Source organism: Arachis duranensis, chromosome 9, assembly GCF_000817695.3.
Source record: "Arachis duranensis cultivar V14167 chromosome 9, aradu.V14167.gnm2.J7QH, whole genome shotgun sequence".
In the NCBI taxonomy this organism is placed as follows: domain Eukaryota; kingdom Viridiplantae; phylum Streptophyta; class Magnoliopsida; order Fabales; family Fabaceae; genus Arachis; species Arachis duranensis.
The window spans coordinates 2627802-2650913 of NC_029780.3; the positions used below are offsets into that span (position 1 = coordinate 2627802).

Sequence of the window (23112 nt, forward strand, 5' to 3'; positions counted from 1 at the left end):
TCCACACTGGCTCTTCAAGGTTGTCTTTGCGTAAATTATGAATAACTTCCAAGTTCCAAGTACATACTGCTAACCTTTTGTTTTCAACTGTCTCAGATCCAATTGTTAGAATAATGTTGATCCTGACCGTGGTTTTTTGGTTATTTAAGTGTGAACTTGGTATTTTTATTGGATTATGATTAGGCTTAAGAGAGACAGATAAGTATTAGATACTAACATGTGTTAAGAGCACGTAAGACTGATACTTAAAACGGTTATATCTCATTCTCCATATTTTTATTTGCAATCTTACTATGATCAATTCTCTTATTAAAAATAATGTTGTAAAATAAATCGTTTCTTTATTTATATCTTTTAAGCATTACTGCACACTTTACTTATAAGAGCAAGACCGTGAGTCATTTGCCAGCACTGGAACCTATACTTATTTGATTCTTCTTTTTTTTTTTTAAAATAAAAAAAAAAGAGAGGAAGAACCATTGAAGCTGAGGCTGAATTTGAGAAGCTCTTGGGAGGAGTAAATGTGAAATCTGCAATGGCTGACCTGTCAAAGTCTGATAGAGGTGATGAGTCTAGTTCTGTAAAACTATCAGAATTACTCTGTGGCTGCCATGCTAGAGGTAAATGACCATATTTTTCTATTTTTGAATACTGTTTATAGAATAGTTGTATCATCTACATGACCACTTTATGTTATCTAATCTTGAAATATTGCTCGTTTCTGCATTTTGCAGTGATGTTCATTGGTTCTGTGCTTTTTGCTTTACAGCAGCTATCTGGCATAAATGCTGTGTTCTATTTCTCCTCGACAGTCTTTGAAAGCTTTGGTGTACCATCTGATCTTGCAAATACAAGCGTGGGAGTTTGCAATTTATTGGGTATTCTGGCTTAGCTCTTTTTTTTGTTTTATTAAAAAAAAGTGTCTTGATTTTGTAAATAATGTTTTTTCGATAAATACTTACTGTGTATTTCACTCAACCTTTTTGTTTACGGTACTGCAGGATCAATTGTAGCAATGATTCTGATGGATAAACTTGGAAGAAAAGTGCTTCTCATGGGTAGCTTTTTCGGCATGGTAAGGAAGAAAGAGAAAAGAATGAAAATAATAACTTTGCTGCGCTAGGTTAGAAAAGAAAAAGACTCGAGCATTACTTACATAAAATTTTGTTGGACATATTTTCATAAAATTCTTATAAAATTCATACTACAGATAATCGGTCTTGAACTGCAAGGAACTACAGACCCAACTCACTTTGTATTCAGATGTCTAACAAGGACCAAACCTTAGACTAGCTGGATTTAAAGTTGCTGATAATATATCTAGCACCAAATTTTTCATTTTATAAATTTAATTAGCTAGTTAATGAGAAATATATGATCCAAACTTTATTGTTTTTCTCGCATAGGCAGTAGCGATGGGTCTACAAGTTCTTGCTGCAAGTTCATTTGCTGCAGGATCTGGAGCAATGTATCTATCCGTTGGTGGCATGTTGCTGTAAGTTTTCAGAATGCTTGAAGCTTGAATTCAATTAATTATCTATCTTATTCTGTTAAGTTAGATACAACATATGGATTGAAATACCTTACCTTCTTTTTTTTTTTGTACTGCCAAATTACTGAATACATCTCTATTGTGAAATGGAAAATGCAGGTTTGTGCTATCATTTGCACTTGGGGCCGGTCCGGTTCCTTGTCTCGTTATGTCTGAAATGCTACCCGGCAAGATCAGAGCAAAGGCAATGGCAATTTGCTTGGCTGCGCACTGGGTAATTATGAAAATTCTCATAGAAAAATTAAAGTATTTAGGCAAATGCTTGTTGAATATGCTCTACTTGTTTGGCTCCTTTCTCTTAGTATTGTTTTTGTAACAGGTGATAAACTTCTTTGTGGGTCTACTATTTCTGCGCTTGCTGGAGCAAATTGGGGCACAACTCTTGTATAGTATTTTTGGTTCATTCTGTCTGATAGCAGTGGCTTTTGTGAAGAAGTATATTCTTGAAACAAAAGGGAAGTCACTACAGGAAATTGAGATAGCACTTCTTGCTCAAGAAGCATCATAAATGCACTAAAATGTTGACTTCTCTTGTGTTGAGGTAATAATATACACTATTTTCGATTTGATTATACAAAAGGTTGTTCAATGATGATTCATGAGTGACATCTCACTCAATAAGGTTATCAGATGTAATATTATCACCTAGATGTCAGAGAAGCCATTAGTGTATACTTTTATAAACAGAAAAGCGTCAGGTGTAACATCACCTAAATTTAGAGAACTTCACTGATCCAATAAAACAAAAGATGACAACAGTTCAGGACATAATTATCATTGCACTTTTGCTAAATTTTGAGCAATTTCAATAATTTCAATATTAATTCATCCATATTTCTTTATCTTAACCATTTGCAGGAAATTCTCTGCATGGTGCATCAAGGGCATTTTTTTTACCATGCATCAAGTGCTCAACGGAAGGGATATGTACATTTTTTAGTTTTTCTTTTTATGTGGAGACTAGGCTTAAACTGAATGGTTGCGTGGGACTAAAATGAATATTTTTTTCTATAAAAAATAATTTCTTTCTTTTTTGTCAGTATCTAACTATGATGAAAAGGGCTAAATGGGACGATACCCTTCTTCTCTGTGTTATGCGTGAAACTCTTTAGGTAAAATTTCCCTCTCTCTTATACTCCCAACCAAAGTCCAAATTTGCGTTAAATATGAAAATATCATGTTACTCAATCGAAAAAGTCAAGGATATTAACATGGGCAGAAACCACAACTTATAGCATTAAGCCAAGTGAAAGAGAAGGAAGAGATAGAGTGAGGAAGCCCCCTAAGTGAATGAAGGACTACTACACCTAAAGGGAAAAGAACATGTTAGAGTTATCCTATGCTGAGTTGGCTGAATTGGTTATTTAACAGAATGGGAATGATGCATAGTGTGAGAGAATAAAAGATTTAGTGAATGACAAGAATGAATTGAAGGAGAGTTCTAGCATGGTGAAAGACAAGGTCCTTAAAGGACCAAGATCTTTATGTATTTTTTTTTAAATTTTAGGGCTTATTTGATATTAAATTAATTTAGAATTAGAGTATATATTTTTATTCATTTATACATGTGGCACAATCACATTTTACTCTTTTAATTACCAAAATGACCATGATACCTGTTACGGTAGGTAACCGGAGATTAGTACAACGGATGGCGTTTGGCGGCCCAAGTGTGCGATGGATGAGAACTCAGGGTAGGCACGCAGCTCGGGAGGCTCCGTCCGACTTGTGCTCGCGTGTGAATGGGGGGTGGTACCTGCAAAGACACTCCGATGCCTAAGTTAGCAAGGGTGTAAGCAGGTCTAGAGAGTATTGGGCTTAGAGATACCTGAAGGGGTGTCAGGGTATTTATAGAGGCGAGCCAATAACCACCGTTGGTGTAGTGCCATATCTTTAGGGTGGTAACCGTCCCTATTATCTTGGGGAGGTTAAGATATGGCTTTATGAGACGGTTAGAGAGATTTTAGGGGCGGTTACTCATTTGAATGAGTGTTTATCTGCCAGCTAATCTCGCATCCGACCTCTTCTGACCAAGTCGTGGTTGATACCGACTTCTTATGTGAAGGCCGGTACTTAGCTAGGCTCTAATCCTTTAGATTAGGCCTTTTAGTTGGACCTGGGCCTTTATATTGGGCCAGGGTATGAACAATACCTTTCGCGCAAATAAATCTCTATTATATCAAATTTATTATCTATTTTTTTTTCACAAATCTAATTGTAAATTAAAATTACATTACAGAAGTGAATTATAATTAAAATAGCCCCTTTTATGTATTAGTGACACACAACTTTATAATTTAAATAGTACCTTTCATATAATAATGACATAATTTATATTTAAACATTTGTTAAAATATCATATTGACATTTTATAAATTCAATAATCTATTATACTAGTTTTTATTCTTATTTATCCTATTTATGTTTAAAATTAATTTTATTCTTATAATTAGACCTAAACCAAGTATATTTATTGGATTTTTATATTAAAAATTATAAAATATCATTTTACTTTATTTTAAACGACTAAAAAAGATCCTGCTAGATTGAACGATGCTTCATTATGTTAGACATTATAATTTTAATTTGATTTTTTTATTTTTTAGTGTCTTTTTTTATGTGTGTCTATTTAAATCTGATTATGAGAATCCTAAAATTTTATTCATTATAAAAATAATAAGAATTTTTTTAAAATGATTAAAAGAATATTTTAGTACTCTAAATATGAACTTCAAGAGTTTTTTTATTTTTATTTTTAAATCATATTCAAATTTTTAATTTTAACACAATCAAATAATATGAATTAGTCCTAAGATGGTTTTTTTTTTAATTGACATTGTTTTGTTTTCTTAAACATCAATTATAAGGATATTTTAGTCTTTTTCAAAATTCATACTAAAAGTTTGTTTCCGTTTGAGTTTTAAAGAGAAAATCTTAGTCATTTAAAATAAACTAGAAGGGTGTTTTAGTCTTATTAAAATTAAATTTAAATTTCTCATTTCTAATGAGTAAATCATATGAAAAAATTTGTAATAGTATTTCAGTCCTTTTAAAATCAAACTTAAAATAATGTTTTGTTGTTTTAAAAATTAATTATAAAGATATTTTAGTTGTTTTAAAATTTTAAATTTGTAATTTCTGATACAATTAACTAACCTTTGTTTTAAATAGGTATTTTAGTGATTTTAAAATTAATGCTAAAAATTGTTTTAGTATTTTAAAAATCAACTGTAGAATGTTTTAATCTTTTAATATTGAATTAGAATTCATAATTGCTAATAAATCAACTAATATTAATTATGTCTATAAAGATATTCTAGTAATTTTAAAACTATTACATAAAAGATATTTTGGTATTTTAAGTTTAGTGTTAAAAAAATATTTTAATTTTTCAAATAACTTTAGAGTTTTTAGATTTTAAAATAAAAAACAAATTTTAATTTATAATACAATAAAATAACTATAAAAATAAAAGGAAATCAACTCCTTTATAATTAGTCCACTTTCAAAATTAAAGTTTGTAAATTTATAACTTCTTGTACGAATCTAATGAAAACCACTCAACTGGAATATTATTATCTAGTCTTTTAAGATCCAGTTTCAAATTTTTTCATAATAAATAATTTTTGATATGTTTGTAAAAGTGTTTTTATTTTTACACAAAAAAAAAGCCATTACTCTTATATACTCTTTTTATATTATTCATTTTTTATTAATTTTATATTGATTGATTTATTAACTCTTATTCATTTCTCTGAATTGACAATGTATATATTTAGTGTTCTCAATTCACGAATGTCTGGACACATTTTAGATAGGAAGCAACAATCTTCAATGGCAAGATGTCGGAGATTATGCAAGCAAATCAAGTGTTTTGATAAACTAAAAAGCTCATGACAATGTATTAATTTCAAGATTTTCAATATATGTAAACTGTAAATAGAATAAAAAATGCTCTTTATATCTATCCACAAAACCCTAAATATCTCAAGTGGCTTAAATTTTCGACTGATGGAAATTTGAAAGTTCTTGTACATAACACTCCAAGAGAAATGTTTGTTGGACAAAAATATCTTGTATTCCATCAATTGTAGTGAATAATGTACCAATCCAAATTATATATCGTTCGCAAAGATTCAGATATGATTTCTTTATTACTTAGATTTTTTTATCAATAGTAGACGTAAATTTTTTTGTTGTAATTTTTTGAATGGGAGTATATAAGATATACATATATATAAAGGGTTATAATTCAACAAATATTTTTCATTAGAATTCTCTAATGAAAAGAACTTATTTTTTTCCTTCTCTTAATGTTTGTTTGGATATCATTATTTCGATAAAAAAAAAATTTATTTTTTTATTTTTTAGTATATTTGACAAATTTCTAATAGTAAAAGTAAAAATACTAGAAAAATAAAAAATATCTTTTTTGAGAAGATGTAGTACATTTTTGGGTACCATTATTTTGTTAAAAAAAATCTTTTTTCAATTAAAAAAGATTTTTTTTATTTTTTAACGTGTTTGGCAAATTTCTAGTAGTAAAAGTAAAAGTACTGGTAAAATAAAAAAAATCTTTTTTGAGAAGCTGTAATTTACATCTTTTTTTAAAAGATATTTTTTCCTTAAAAAGAAGATATCTTTTATGTAATAAATAAACAAAAAGTACTTTTATATTGTTATACCCAAACATAATTGATAGATAAAAAGACCTTTTTACATGAGATATCCAAACATAAAATTACTTTTACTTCTCTATAAGATCTTTTAAAAAAAGATAACTCAAAAAAGATATTTTCTTAAAAACTCACCCAAACAAGCTCGTAATTTACATCTTTTTTTTAAAAAAAGATATTTTTTTTTCCTTAAAAAAAGATGTTTTTCATATAATAAATAAACAAAAAAGTACTTTTATATTGTTATACCCTAACATAATTGATAAATAAAAAGATCTTTTTATATGAGATATCCAAATATAAAATTATTTTTACTTTTCCATAAGATCTTTTAAAAAAGATAACTCGAAAAAAGATCTTTTCTGAGAAGCTTACCCAAACAAGCCTTTAATCCTTTCTAGTCCATCAAACCATTAACATCACAGCTTGAATAGCAACTGTTAATCAATGATAAGTGTTGTGAGATACAAGATCGATTCACATCAAAGATGATTGGCATTGTTGAGTGTATTGGTTATATACAATGAGTAGAGAACCATAATTCTCTCACTTCTCCATTCTCTAGCAAAGCAAATTTCGTCGGCGACAACCACGACTACTATTCATTCCACAACACTTTCACACATTAAGCACAGTAGCATTTGGCATCTTAGATTAGGACACATACCCATGCATAAATTGACTTTATTGAAGAAGTATTATCCTTTTATAAATTGTATTGCTTCGAAACTTTCTTGTAACTCATGTCATTTTGCAAAACAAAAGAAATTATCTTTTGATTTTAGTACAACAGAAATAAAAGATTGTTTTGACTTAGTTCATATGGATATCTGGAATCCTATTTCTGTTCTTTCCAATGAAGGACATAAATATTTTTTTACTGTAGTGGATGACAAGAACATATTCACTTGATTTTTTTTATGAAAACTAAATTTGAGGCATCACAATTGGTTATTAATTTTGTGAATTTTGTCAAAGTATAATTTGAAAAACAAGTTAAGTATATAAGGACTCTAAAATCTTTTTTGTATCAACTGGCATTTTACACCAAATTTCTTGTGTAGAAACACTAGAGCAAAACGGAATTATAAAGCAAAAGCACGAGCACATTTTAGGTGTTACTAAAGCATTGTTATTTCAATTAAGAATTTCATATTGTACGCAGTTGCTCACGCTATTCACCTAATTAATAGGTTGCCCATCACTAAACTGAATAATGCTGGTCCTTATAAGTTTTTGTATGGTAATTTACTTAACATTTCATATTTAAGAGTATTTGATTATCTTGCATATGCCTCCACATCAACAAATTCAAGAATAAAATTAGACCCAAGAGCCATGAAAACAGTTTTTTTTGGTTTTAAATTAGAAACAAAGGGTTTTCGATTTATTGATTTAAAATCAAAGGAAACTTTCATATCTAGAAATATAACTTTCTATAAAACTCATTTTTTATTTTCACATTTCACTAGCATTGACATTCATATGGTATTCATCCGTACTCCATAATGCACTGATCTTTTTCAATATGATACATCATCCACACATCATTTGCAATCACCCACTCCTATCACACTCATAGATTCAAATGAGCATTTTTCATTTTCGATGCACTCACCAATTTTCTCCCACACTATTGTACCAATTACCACACCACACAATAACAATGTACCTGCATCACAAAACTACGACATCACACATAACTACATCACTAGAAAATCTGAAAGAGTCAAACCGCCTGCTTATTTGAAGGACTACCATTGTATGATAACCTAGGTAGCTCATTCCAGTAACTTTGTCAACTCTAACTCTTTATATCCTATCTCACAATACTTATCATATGATAAACTAACCCCAAAACAAAAGTTTCTTTCTCTATCCATCACCTCAAATCCAAAATCCAGCACTTACGAAGAAACAGCTGCACATGAATGTTGGAGAAATGCAATACATGCTGAATTGACCGTTCTAGATCAGAATAGAATTTGGTGTCTCACTAAACTCCCAAAAGACAAGAAGGCTGTGGGTTGCAAATGAATTTTTCGGGTAAAATTCAATCCTGATGGTACCATAGAAAGACACAAAGTGAGGTTAGTTGCAAAAAGATTCACTCAAGTGCAAGGAGTGGATTATAGTGATACTTTTAATCCAGTTATCAAAATGACTATCCTACGAATAGTGTTAGCATTAGCAGCGGCAAATAAATGACATTTGAAACAGTTAGACGTCAATACTGCCTTCCTTCATGAAGATTTAGACAAGAAAGTTTATATGAAAATATCATCTGATTTGACTGTGTCACAACCAGATTTGATTTATAAATTATAAAAGTCTCTATATGAATCTAAACAAATAAGCAGACAATGAAACATTAATCTCATTCAATTAAGAGTACTTTTGCTAAAACCAGGCTTATCAATTTGATAAAAAGCTAGAGAAATCAACTTTTTTTTATATATAAGTAGAAGACATCAATTTATCTGTAACAAATGTGTCCCTAACAAATAAGTGACACGAACCAGCGTGGTTTATTGCTTCAAAGAACATAATCAAAATCAAAGTTCAACAAATCCGCCACAAAAGTTAAAGTATGTAGTTTTCTCACATTGGCCACCCCTCCTAGAATCAAGATCATAACTAATCCACCAAGTTAGAGCATTTTTTATTCCTCCAAATATTCTAGCATGTGAAATCGTTTTTATTTATGACCTTGTTTAATTGACTTAATTAATGTTGCTGGAGATTACTTTTATGAGTTAATATTCAAATTGGTCCTTTTACAATATTGACTATCATTTAAAAGAACTAAATGGAACAATCCCATATTTTAATCACTTTCATCTTGTACTGGTTGAACTAATTCAGAAGAGTCTGAATTGCCAAAACAATTCACATATGGCACACTCATCTTGATAAAACTGCTAATAATGGCAATGGATTTGTATTTTCAGAATGTCTAAGTAGGTAAGACGGAAAATAGATCATATAAATTTTTTTAATAATTAAAAAAATAAAGTGTAATTTCTTGTTATTAATTTTATAAGTAAAATTTAAAAAAAATATATAAGAGATAAAATATTGAAGAGTTAAAAATTATTTTTTATTCTCTCAATTATTAAAAAAATTTGAAAAAATTCATTTCTAAGTATGAGATGAAGTAATACGGACCAGTTTATCTAGAGGCGAATTCATAATGTAACACAATATATTAGTTCATTTTTTTTTAAAGTTAAATATTATTTTATTAATATAAAATAAAAGTGTTTTCATAAGAAAGTACAAAAGAATTGGATATTTCCATTAATATATTAGTTCATTTGACATCTTAACATATTTCAAAAGACATTTTTAAAGAGTTGTTTAGAAGATATGAAACGGTTAAATGTTAACAAACTATATAGTTTTATTTTTTTATTTTAGAATTTTGTTAACATTGAAAGTTTTAAAATCTTACCTTTTTAATAATAACTTTCATTTTAATATTTTTTAAAAAGTACTCTTAAAAACTATATTAGCAAATTTTTTTTAACTATGCAGCAGACTAACGAATATTAAAAAGACAAATCTTAATAATAGATATTTTAAAGGAGCAACAACAATTTCTACCATTATTAACCTTTTATAAATACCAAGCGTGAAAACTTCATAATTCTAACCTTTCATAATTACTAGGATGCATTATCATTGTAGTTGTTGAACACGACAATACTTTGTTGATTAACCTTTTATAAATCACGTCCACCCCTTAAGAAATTTAAAAATCTAAATCGGTCCCTATCTACTTTGAAATATATACATTCTAATCCCTATCAACTTTGAATAAATGCATTTTCAGTCCTTGATAATGTTCTTTCCGGTTCTTAACCAATGACTGAAACGTACATATATCAAAGTAAATAGGGACCGATTTGGGTTTTTAAAATTCTTAAAAGGTGGGAAGTCCATCGAGCAAATAATTAGGAATCGAAAAGAACATTTACTCTAAGTATTTTTAGAACATTTGTTAGCAAAATTTTATTATCTGCAGAGACAAATCCCACTTTGTGCAAGTTGGTAGCTATTTAAATATATGAAGATACCACATTGCTACTTTTGGTCTCAAATAACTGTTGTTGAAGAAAGTTTAAACAATATTATTAATGAATTATTTACATCAACATTCCTATAAAATCAAGAAGAGTGACATTTTTAATGTTGGAGAATTTGTTTAAATAACAATTTCTATAACTATTTCACTGTTAGAATATTTCCTATTATTAAAAAAAAGTAAAAATTTGAAATTAATATTAAATATATTTAACAAAAAAATCATTTTTTAACCGAAGAATATCACCACATTCACGAAAAGAAAGGACTGCTATATCATTACTAAAAAAATTATTATTAGCGGCTAATTTGTTTTTAGTGCCAATAAAATAGCCGTTAATTATTTATTTAATAATTAGACAATAGTTATATTATGTTTTATCTCTCGTTAAAATGTTTTAGCAGCAATTATACAATTAGTAAAAACCTTTTTAATAATTACAAAATATTAAATAATATATAATTGTCGTCATAATATTTAATAATAACAATGAATATATAATTGTTTCAAAAACATGTTAAATAAGATATATAATAACCATTATATTATTGTACTAAAAAATGTATCACCAAAAATATTTTTTGTTGTAGTGTATGCTCAATTAAATAATTTTATTATTAGATAATTAAATTTTTTAAAAATTATTATTATAAGACAAACTCTTTAAAATGTTGCGTGTTGGGGGGTTTCACTAATTTCAAATTCTTTTAATTTAGACTAAAATAATGACTCTCCACTTATATATACAGTAGTAGATATCTCAACTCTTGGACTTGCAAGCAAAAAAGATATCAAGAATAAGAAATTCACGCTAACTTGTTAGAAAATAGAAAGATGGCCAAGTTATCTTTGGGAAACATTTTCTTACTCTCGCTTCTGGTTTCATCAGGTTCATTATTTTCCATATTTCAATTATTTATTCCCCCTCTTATGAGTGTATGCCTTTGAAATGCTACACCTTTTTTTTCCATATCTCAATTCAGTAAATTTGATTCCAATTAATTCAAACACATTTAAATTAAAGAGTATATTTTCATTTTTATATTCTATAGTATATTAGATTGGAATAAGACAAGATATTGAAATTAAGACATAAATAACAAAAATATAAAAATTAGTGTTCTTCTTATATTTTGTTTGGTGATAAATTAAAACAAATTATAAAAGTCTATTTTTTTTATTTAAAAAATTTAGAAAGAAAAATATAATTATAAAAAATTAATAAGAATAATAAAAGAAAAATAAAAAATTGTTTCTCTGTGTTTTTTCTATTAAAATAGACACAAAATACACTAATTCAATATCTTTAAAAACAATATCTCTATTTACGACTTATTTGGTAAACACGATTTAGTGTCTTGTATCTCTATCTTAAGTAACGTTTGTTTTGAGGTACTGAGACAGAGATTGGGAGACTAAGACTTAGTATCATGTTTGTTGGTTCAGAAATTGGTACTAAAATTTCTGTCTCTATCTCCAGAATTTCAGTATTTCAGTACTTCCAAAAAGTGAGGACACAGAAGACTAAAATTTAGAAATTGAAACTGAAACTTTAATAACATTTTATACGTAAAATACCTTCATTTCAATTAATTAATTTCAGTTTTACTCTTTGTACAAATAAATTAAATTTCATTCTTGTTTCAATTTTTGTCTCTCACTTTACACCAAACAAAATACTAAGATTTATTTCGATCTTTGTCTCTCAGTTGTTTTTCCGTCTCTATCTCTCCACCAAACCCTACTTTAGTAGTCTGTGCATATAAGCAAATGCATCCCTACATACTAAAATATAACGTTTTATTATTAGATTAATTATTTATAAGCTTGGTTTTCAATATTATATATATTTTATTTTGTAGTTATGTGGATGACAAGTTCAGACGGTGCTGCTAGTAGTAGTCAGTTCATTACTGAAGACACTACTTTATGCCGATACGATTTTATGTTTGACGATGATTGCAAACACCACTACCCTCATCGATGTGTCGAGAAATGCTATGCGAAATATCATAGCAAGTTGATTCTTGGAGATTGCATGAAAAAATATGCGGTATCACATGTTTGTAGATGCACCTATTTCTGTAAAGAAAAACCTTCCTTTTTCCGAAACTTAATAAAGGGAAAAGGAAAAGGAAAACCTGAACATAATTAATAATAATACAAGAGGTTGGAATTCAATAATCAATATATAATACATAAGACTAGTTTAAAATCAAAACATAGTCAAAGTTATTGATCAATAAAGAAGTTTCGATCGTTTGCAGTTTAAAATGAAAAAGGAGGAGGATTTTGAAGATTATTAGATATTTTATATTATTTTCAGAATGTGTTTGTAATGAAAATATCTCTATGTATAGAGGTTGGAAATTGGAATGAATTATTGTCGCAATAAAATGAGTTAATTAGTCCAATATGTCTATACTATCATAGTTTAATTTTATCTCTACACAAACATAAAAGTATATATAATTGATATAAAAGTTTATACAGAAATGCTTCAATAATTATTTAACGAGTCATGTGTGTGTACGAATATAATATTTTGGTAGTTATATCCACTATTCCGGTAAAAAAATATATCTCCATTAATAAAAGTGCACATGTGTAATGATTTCATCATTTTATTAGTGATTTATATATTTTTTCAAGTGTGTCATGAAATCGTTATATATGTGTATTTTTATTAATGGAGACACCGTTCTATTGCGGAATGATGGAAGTGACTATGAAATATTATATTCATGTGTACATATGACTCATTAAATGATTTAGGTGTGTGTGAATTTTTGTCCATTCCAACAAATTTAAAAAATGAAAAAATAACCATTTGTAGAAGTTAAAAGTTTTAGCAGTTATTAAAGAGAACAATTTTTGGGAATCAAAATTCATTGGATGGTTTGGCCAAAGTAAAGCCTTGACAATTTAGCAATGCACATTGAAACCATGATTATGCCACTAATGCCTCGGCCAATTCCATGATGAAGATATCATGTTTTGAAACCTGTATAGTGATAGTGACTGTGACCAACTGACCATAATCATCTAAGCTCTGGATTTCTTTCTTATTGGCCTCAATACACAATAGAAGTCTCATTTGAATGGATAGACAGAAACTATTTGAAGCCAATTGCATTGTGATATGAGGCAATAAGAATAATTTGTTTTGGAAAATCATAGTCTTATAGCAGAAAATGTTTCAGATTAACACACCGTTGCTTTAGAATTCTTCCCCAAGATCAACTAAATATTCCTAGTGGAGAAAAATATCGTCCCATTTGCTTCTTCGTTGTTAGTAGTTGGTTTAATTATTCTGTTAGTTTCTGTAGTTTTACCAAAATTGTAATTATGTTCTTATACTTTTTCTTTTTTCAATTGGATTCCTATATTGCTTTAATTTTGTAATTAAGTCTGTTTTAGTATAAAAAATATTAGAATTAATTGAATATTTTTTCACAAATTGAAGGTATTTATAATTAAAAACTTAATTAAATATTTGACCGTATGTACTTTGGTAAAAATATTATGTTAATTTTAACATTTTTAATATGAAAAGAACGTAATTACAAAATTAAAAGCAGTGTAGAAACCTAATTGACAGAAAAATTGATGCTTTGGCAAAAGAAAAGCATTGACAATAAAATTGGATAATAGCCCACCATCCAATTTAAAATCTACTGTCATATTAAGAAAAATTAAAATCGTCCATGCCAAACAAAAAACTGAGGGAGAAGCAAAAGAATTCTATACATGTTCCTTTCTGTGCGTATTTTAAACAAATGAGTTAAAAGTTCCAGCAATTCATATGCATGATTATTGAATACTCACCTGGCCAACACAGAACTTGCAATGAGTTTCATTTCATATCCTGAAAATTGAAAAGCAGATACAATATATTTTTTCTTGTTTTGGGCGTTCTGTAATTTGAAAGAGCACTCCAAATGAAGATAAACTACACAAAATATTGAAACCATGATAATGCAAATACACAACAAAAAGAAAAAAGAATCAATAAGCACTTAAGCAGTGTATAAACTAAGAATACAATAAATACATACAATGATTACCAGTTATCTACACGAGGAACATGTGCTATCTTGTGCCAATCCTCCCCTGTTCCTTCCTTACACCGCTCTTTCAACATTGGGCAGCCAACAATACTCAAATATTCAAGTGAAGTTAAGTGCCGGACACCATCAGGCAAGGATCCCAAACTCTCACAGTAACAAATTGACAGTTTTCGAAGTGAAGATAAGCCTTCCCAACCCTGTTCTGGTAAACACTCCAGTTTATTACAACTCCGAATGCTTAGATCAGACAAAGCAGTGAGTTTTGTGATGTCAGATGGCAGTTCCTTTAATTCACTGCAAGAATCTATCTTCAGAGTTGCAAGGGAGGTCATGTTGTTCATTATTCCTTCTGGGAAGCACGACACTTGATCATTTAGATCAAGAGATAGTACATTAAGAGCGTTGAGATTAGAGATTGACTTCAGTTGCTCATTGCTACAATACCAAACAGTGAGGTCCTTAACACTTGGAAGGCACGGCAATTGCAGTTTAGGGCATTTAGAAATATAGAGTTTAGAAAGAGAGGGGAACATGTGTGTTGTTTCCCGTTTCATCAATCTCTCCACGTTTGGCAAGTTGGACAAATGCAATTCCTCCAAAGATGGGAATGGCATTGCTTCAACACCATCATAACTTTCATCTTCCTCAATGTACTGCACATGAACCATGCCACTTACCACAAGCTCCTTCAGAAATGGAAGTTTTCCCACTGGAGGAAGATGCCCGCACTTTCCACAACTCTCAAGTACAAGAGAAACTAAATTGTGGGTGGCAGAATTGTTTTCCATCCAAGTTGGCCAATGCATTCCCTCATAGCCTTCTATTGTCAACAGCTTGAGTGTGGAGTGAGGTTGAAGCGCTTCAAGTACTTCTTCTACTCCAACAGCTGACTTGGTCTTACCACTGTTGTCCCACGACAAGCATAATTTTCGAAGGTCTTGTTTACCCTTCAAGTTGGCATCTTCAGCTTCAGATATACTCCCAACATTTCCTAGGCCTGAGATGTTTAGCTCTCCTCCCAGATTCAAATGACGTAACTCCGCTAAACTATGCCCTTTCTCTGATTTCACAATGTATACACTTAGTGTTCTCAGATGACGTAATTTGTGAGCGTCACCAAACATACCGGTTAGAGAAAGACAATCATCAATGACAAGATGTCGGAGATTTTGCATCCTAGTCAGGTGTTTCGGTAGATGGCGAAGATTCTTCAACCCTATTAGTTTCAAGATTTCCAGTCTCCGCAAATTGCAAATACTACCAGGCAAGCTCTTTATATACAAATCACTAAGTTCCAAATACCTCAAGCAACTTAAACTCCCAAATGATGATATCTTTCTATCATTTATGCACAAAACCCGAAGAGAATGATTTGTTGGAATCAATCTAGAGCTGAAGGGAAATTCATCTGAATTCAGTTGATACAATGTCCGCAAGGATTCAGCTTTTTCAAAGGCTCTCTTTTTGAATTGTTTTTTGCGAATGCCGTGAAAAACAATATGATGGGGGTTTCTTGAAGAATCATTAAGGTTTTGTTTCTCCAAGCATATACAATCTTGCCCTGAAATTGATTGAGCAAGATCGTGGACTAAATCATGCATCTTAAAATAAATCTCACTAGAGAAGTCATCACTCCTAACATCTTGGAACAATGATTTTTGGTATAATTCATTCCAAACCATGTTGCCAACCTCCTCCACCTCCAAGTTTGGCCTTGATGAAATAAATCCATTACCCATCCAAAGATATATCAATTCCCGCTTCATGATTTCTGTATCTTTGGGAAATATGGCACAGAAAGCAAAACACTGCTTTAGAGTTGGCGATAAACAAGAGTAGCTTAATCTCAAGACACGCATAATATCATTCTCATCTGGTAAACTCCAAACCTCACTTTTCTGAACTTCAAGCCATTCCTTTTCCGTGCTTCTGGATTGCATCAAACCTCCTAATGCCAGTGCTGCAAGAGGCGATCCTCCACATTTCCTGACTATCTCCTTCCCTATTGCAACAAGCTCTGCACGCTCTTCTCTGTCAGCTCCAAATGCGCGGAGTTTAAACAACGACCAACAATCATCATCGGATAGACGGTCCAAATAATGAGGTTGGCATGTTCCCATAATTGTTGCAACATGCTTATCGCGAGTGGACACTAAAATGGAAGAGCCTTTAGATCCACAAGACAATACAGATCTTAACTTATCCCATTTGTCTTGGGTTAATCCCAATTCCATTTCTTGGCTTCTTTTCCATACATCATCTAAAACCAACAAATACTTTTTACTTTGTAGCAATTCTTTCACTTTTTTCTCCATTACATCTAAAGCCTTGAGCTCATACTTCTCATCTGTGATAGCTTCTACAATGGAACGCAAAATACTCTCCATAGTGAAATTCTCAGAAACACACCCAAATCTTCAAATAAAAATTGTTACCTACTTTTGGATCGTTGTAGATCAGCTGAACAAGTGTTGTTTTCCCGAGACCACCTAAGCCAACAATGGGATAGACGGAAAGGAACTCGGAGCTTCGTGATGGGCTAAGAAGAAACTCCATAACTCTCCCTTTATCTTCATCTCGTCCGTACACTTGAGGAACGGCGATAGTTGAGCTAGTTTGACGCCATTCAGCTACTTCACTTGGCCTCTCCCTCAGACCTTGTCTAAGATCAAAGTTGCTTCTTGCTTGAGCAATTCGATCCAACCTCCCTATTATCTCATTCAGCTTCTGTCCAAGCTCACGACGATGCATCACCTTCTTTGGATTCAAAGAAGATAAGAACCCAAGTTGAGAGGATTCAGTAGGCAACTGATCAAGGATATCATCCAGCACATACATGGCATCTTTAAGCTGCTGCAGCCACACCTTGAGAGGACGATTTGACCATTGTTTCTGCTCGGCATCATCAAGAACAGCTTTGATGAGTTCTAAAGTGCGTGACAGGTCTTCAGCCTTTTCCTTGATTCCAAAGAAGGCTGCAAATTCAGTCTGGACAAAAGGGATCAAGTTCTCCAGCACAATTCCAAGCAAGGCCTCCGCCATTTTCAGAAATACAACAAATGAAAGGGGAAAAAGAAAGAAAGGAAGGAAGACAAAGATCGGAGATTGGTTGTGCAAGCAATGAAAAGTGCCTCAAAAGTCAAAATGCATTCTTAGCAACTCGTTAGTCCGTAAAATACTAAAATGAACTCTCTTTTTCAGTTTTTTGTCCTTTTTTTAGTCACGTGCCGAGTCACGTGCCACGTGATGCCTTTACCAACCTACGATGCAATTTTCCGCAGGAAGTAGTAAATAATTATTAAATTATTAATTCCAAGATTAAATCACTAAAAATTATTAATTTGAGGATTGGTCTGTCTCTCTTTCATATTATTATTTCATAGAAATATAAAACATTAATTAAATATATAATATATCATATATAAAATTTTTATCATTATTATTTTATTTCATAATTCATAATATTAATGAAGGGAAATGTATCTATTTAGAAATAATTCTATTAGATAATTAGGTACAAAATAAAAATATTTATTATAATTTTTAAATAAATTTATGAAAAAATGCTTTTATTATTTTACTATTTATACTTTTTTATTATTTTGTAATATTTTACATATAATTATATTTTAAAATTTTATAGTTATGTTTATTTCATTATGCTATGTAAATCAAAGAGTCAATTTTAGTTATTTTTGAATACTTTTTGAATTTGTATCATTTGAGACATTGTCGACAAAGTGGGTTAAACATATATTAATATGTATTTTTATTTTATGCTATTCAAATGATTCTTATAAAAAATAATTTATTCAATATATATATATAATAAGTGTTCTAAAAAAAATATTCTTATTATTATAGATATTATTAAAAAACTAAATGCATTAAGAGAAAAAAATAATTAAATATAAAATATTTACAAAAATAATTTTTTTTGTGTTACAATATAAAAAATTATTACAAATTTAAATTATAAAAAATTCTATCAAATTATACTTATCATAAAAATTCCATCAACTTATAAATTACTAACTTAATAATTATTACAGATTCAAAATTAAATTAAAGATTTCAGATACAAGTGTTACAATTTTTATGCTATTTGATAGAAAAGCAAAAATATTATTAGGCACAACTATTTTAAATTTAATTACACTCTAAAAGAGTAATAACACTGAAGCATTATCTCAATTAAAAATTTACACAACCTTACACTTATATCAATTAAAAATTTATACAACTTTACACTTATATTTGAAGTCAAAGTAAATAATTTTAACTTTAAAAAAAGCTCATAACAATATTTTATTACGAAGACATTTATCCCAACAAAAAATATTAAAATTTAACCGCTGTTACAACAAATAAAATAGATAATATTACAAAAATATTATATTTAAAATATCATTTATATTTTTTATTATATTTTTCATTAATTATAGGAATCAACTTCACTAACACTAATATCATAAGATGATATACCAATCAAAAGATTAACTAAAAAGAAAAAAAATTCAAGACACATCTTTAAATAAAAAATATCTATACAAAGATAAAACAAAAGAGATAACAGAAAGAAATAATATATTTTCACAAAAACATATGACCAAACAATTATAATTTTAATAATAACTAAAAATAAAAAAAAGTACAAACACCACATAAAAAAATTAAATTTATCAATTAAAATCAATACAAAAATAAAAACAACAAATAAAAATTATTTATTTTAATTTTTTTATGTTAATCTATCTCTTTATCTCGTTTAAAACTTTTTAGTCATTTCTTTTTCTCTTTATCATCTCAACATATTATTGTAGATATAATTAATAATTCTATTATAAAACTAAATAGATATGTCTATCAATTGCAGTGTTATTTCTGTTAATGATTTTTATAATATTGGTAACAAGACAATTTTTGCGATTAAAATTTCTTTTTAATAATATTAAATGTCTTTTTAATTATTTAATTTATATTATTGGGTAAAAATTCAATTTGGCTTTTATTCATTTTTACTAAGATTAAGACGCCCCTTATTCAAAAAAAATAGATATTTTAATTTTTAATTTTTTTATTTTAGAATAATACAACTTTTAATTTCTATTAAAAAATTCGTTAAATAAAAATAAAAATTAGTTTTATAAAAATTTTATTTGTAATTTATAACGGTTTAAATTCACAACGTTTTTTTTTTAACAATGTAACTATGATTATTATTATTACCACCTTTTTCATCTTCATCATTATTACTTTTACCTCTAATCGTTATCTCTTTTACTGTCATCATCACCAATACAAATATCATCAATATTAATGTTATCTTATTTCATTTATTGTTCGATATTATTTTTTTTGAAAAGGTCTTTGTTCTGTAATTATTTTTTTCTGCGACATCATTTTCAGTAATGGTTTTTCTCCAATTAACCACCACCAATAAAATTTTTTTAAAAAAATAAAGTTATTAATAGTTTATGTGAGCAGTGATGGACCCAAAAAGTTTATATTGGAGGACAAAAATAATATACACAAAAGATATGTTAATCAAAATTTAAAAAAATAAAAGTGTACATTAATTATTCGAATAGAAAAATAAAAAATTACATATAATAAAATAGAACGAAAGATATTTTTTGAAATATTTTTTTATTATTATTTTTAAAGATAAAAAATATATATTCTAAATTAGTAAATTGATCAATTGACTTTAAAAATTTATATGCAACATAATTACATATAATAAAATAAAACAAAAGATAAAAAAATAAATGATAAGGATCACTAAATTGAGAATAAAATAAAATATATAAATTCATGAAGAAAATAAAAAATTAGATTAATACTTAAACTATAATTATTTGAATTAAAATTTGTAATTCAAAATATCAAAAAGAGAAACAATGAAATTGAAAGATACATAAAGTCATAGAGAGTTATATAAAAAAATAGAGAATTTAAAATTTACATTTTGATGAAGAGAAAATGACCACTAGAAAATAAATAAAAAAAAGGTTGAAAATATGAAATTAAGGAGAGGATTTAAGAGAATAAAAAAGTGGTGATGGTTGGAATTTGAGAAATGGAGAAGACTAAATTTAATTAAATTAACTGATAGTCAAAATAATAAAAAGATAAAGTGAATTTAGGACTTTAAATAATTGAGCCAAATTTATTTGTAATTGGATCATTTAAAATTTAAAATAAAAACATATTATATATGTATATTTTAAAAAAAATTGAAATAAGAGTAGGGGCAAGTGCCCCATTATACTATGCCCCATTATACTAAGTAGGTCCGCCCCTGTATGTGAATTTAAAATTCCTATAAATTATAAATAAAATCCCAATAAAATTAATTTTTGTTACTATTTAACGGAATTTTTAATAAAAAAATCACAATGTCCTAAAATAAAAAAAATTGAGGATCAAAATGTCTTTTTTTAGACAAAAAATATGTTATTTTTTGTAAAAAGGGACAAAAATTTAATTGAATATTTAATATATATTTTTAAATAATTCTCACAATAATTAATAAGATATTTTTGTAATTAAAATTTTTTTTTAATAATATTAAATATCTTTTTAATTATTCAATTTATATTTTCTAAAATATAACTTTTGAAGTCTGAAATAATGGTGACAACAAATATTAACGAATATTGGTATTTCAAAAGGCAACCATAGTAAAATAGATGAATTATAACTTATAAGATTAATTATATAAAGCATTATATGTGTTGGATTCTAAATTATAAATTAAAAAAACTTTAGATTTTTTTAAATACACATTAAATAAGTTAGTTATTCATTTGTTTCTTTAGTATTTTTTAGGGATAAGTATTGTTTTGGTCTCTTAACGTGTAGGGTCGGAATTGAAATCATTTCTCACGTAGTTTTTTTTTTAAAATCGTCCTAAACGTTTTATTTCATATTAAAATCGTCCTTTTAATTTTTTATGGACAAAAATACTTTCTACCATCACCAGCACTTTTACCACCATCAAATATATCAAATCAGATTCAAAAACATCAAATTAGATTAAATAACATCAAATTCACCAACAAAATCAACACACAACAATAATACAATAAAAAATAATAAATCAAAATTAGAATTAAAAACAAAGATAGAAGTTAAAACAGAAGAAGTAGAAGAAGACACAGAAATCAAATAAGCAGAAGAAGCAGAAATAGAAGCTCAAGCAAAAGCAAAATCGTGTCGCACCCAAGGGAGAGGGAGAGAGGGACGCGAGCCAGTGACCAAGGGGAAGGAGTCGCCGCCGTCACATGCGTCACCATCGAGGTGAGGAATGTGTCGGTGGCCGCCGAAGAGAGAGACAGAGAGAGCGAACCCGCAAAAATGGAGAAGACGCAACGGTGATAGTGAGTGGTCACCAGTGTTGCCGCCGCTTCCGTCTTTCCTTCCCTCTCTTCTTTTTCCTTTCCCTTTTCCTTCGCGTATCCTTTTTCTTCCTCCCCCAACAACGCGTTCTTTTCTTTAATTTTTTTAAATTTTTTATAATTTTTTTATTAAAATATGGGTAATTTACTAAAAAAATTTAAAATTATTAAAAAAAGTCATTTTAATATGAAATAAAATGTTTGGAACGATTTTAAATAAAAATTTACATGAAAAATGATTTTAATTCTGATTCTAAACATTAGGAATCAAAATAATATTTATTCCTATTTTTTAATAATAATTTATAGGGAATGTGTGTGCTTTATTGTTTAAAAAAACCAATGCACATAAAATATTAAAATGTCAGCATAATTTTTCCTTAAAAGAATTTAACAACCCACTCTGTAGCATGTTTATATAGCTTAATTAGATAAACTTTCTGTAAAGCTCCATTGCTGTCGGCAGTGTCGGGCACACGTAACTTAAATCAAATTGGAATCAAAACGACCATAATATAATTCTTGTTATAATTTTATATTCTTTTAATTTATGTAAATTACTAAAAGGTACATGATATTCGCAATTGTTTATAATACCTTGTAACTTGGCAAGGTGCATTGATGTAGTAATTCTAATTGTTGTTTCTTGTTGTAATTCTAATTATTCCCATTCATCAGCACCTTCAGAAGATTGCCATTTTCAAATCATACAAAGTAACGCACAAAAGCATTCACCTACACAACCAACACAAAACGAGGTCAATACTTTTATACTTACACAGAAATCATATTTGAATCTTAATTTCATTTTGGTATCAAAATCCTTTAACTAAAGTTCTATTGATCCTCGCTCTTTATTTATTTATTTTGTGAAAAATAATCCTAGTTCTAGAAAAGAGTTTTGAATTGGAATAGCTGACAAAATATCAAATTCAATTATGAACACATTAGTTACATACAAATCAAGTGTAGGAATGGTGTAGACAGTAGACATGCCCACAAATCAAGTGTTCAACCTTCAAAGAGAAAAACTTAATTCTTGCTAACATATGCTATGCTTTAACAACATATTTTAAAAGTAGAATTTAATTTGTATGCACGGTAAAAAAAATTGTATACACATAATTAATTATATATTATTATATTAATAAAATTATTTCATTTTTAGATTTATTACTTAAAAATTATTTAAATATATGAATTTAATTGAATGATTTGTGTAAATTTATATCAAAATTAAGTTCTTAAAAATATTATTAAAAATTAGATTTGAGGGTTATTATTAATTTATTATTAAACTTGTAACTATGAAGTACGAGCTCTA

At 28.5% G+C, this 23112-nt stretch overlaps 1 protein-coding gene and 1 pseudogene across 1 annotated transcript in view; one reads left to right on the forward strand and one right to left on the reverse strand.

The window, feature by feature from the left end:
* The window catches only part of LOC107464004 (probable plastidic glucose transporter 3), a 5347-nt gene extending 2753 nt beyond the window's left edge, over window positions 1-2594 (forward strand). The window contains exons 9-16 of the mRNA XM_052253741.1: window positions 1-19; window positions 467-620; window positions 735-878; window positions 1002-1075; window positions 1407-1495; window positions 1652-1766; window positions 1872-2093; window positions 2411-2594. The exon at window positions 1-19 is cut by the window's left edge and continues 11 nt beyond it. Of these exons, the coding sequence (XP_052109701.1) occupies window positions 1-19; window positions 467-620; window positions 735-878; window positions 1002-1075; window positions 1407-1495; window positions 1652-1766; window positions 1872-2060 (784 nt within the window). The 3' untranslated portion in view covers window positions 2061-2093; window positions 2411-2594. The remainder of the gene's footprint in view (window positions 20-466; window positions 621-734; window positions 879-1001; window positions 1076-1406; window positions 1496-1651; window positions 1767-1871; window positions 2094-2410) is intronic.
* An 11403-nt stretch (window positions 2595-13997) lies between these two features.
* On the reverse strand, window positions 13998-17528 carry LOC107464002 (putative disease resistance protein RGA1; annotated as a pseudogene).
* Window positions 17529-23112: the final 5584 nt, after the last annotated feature.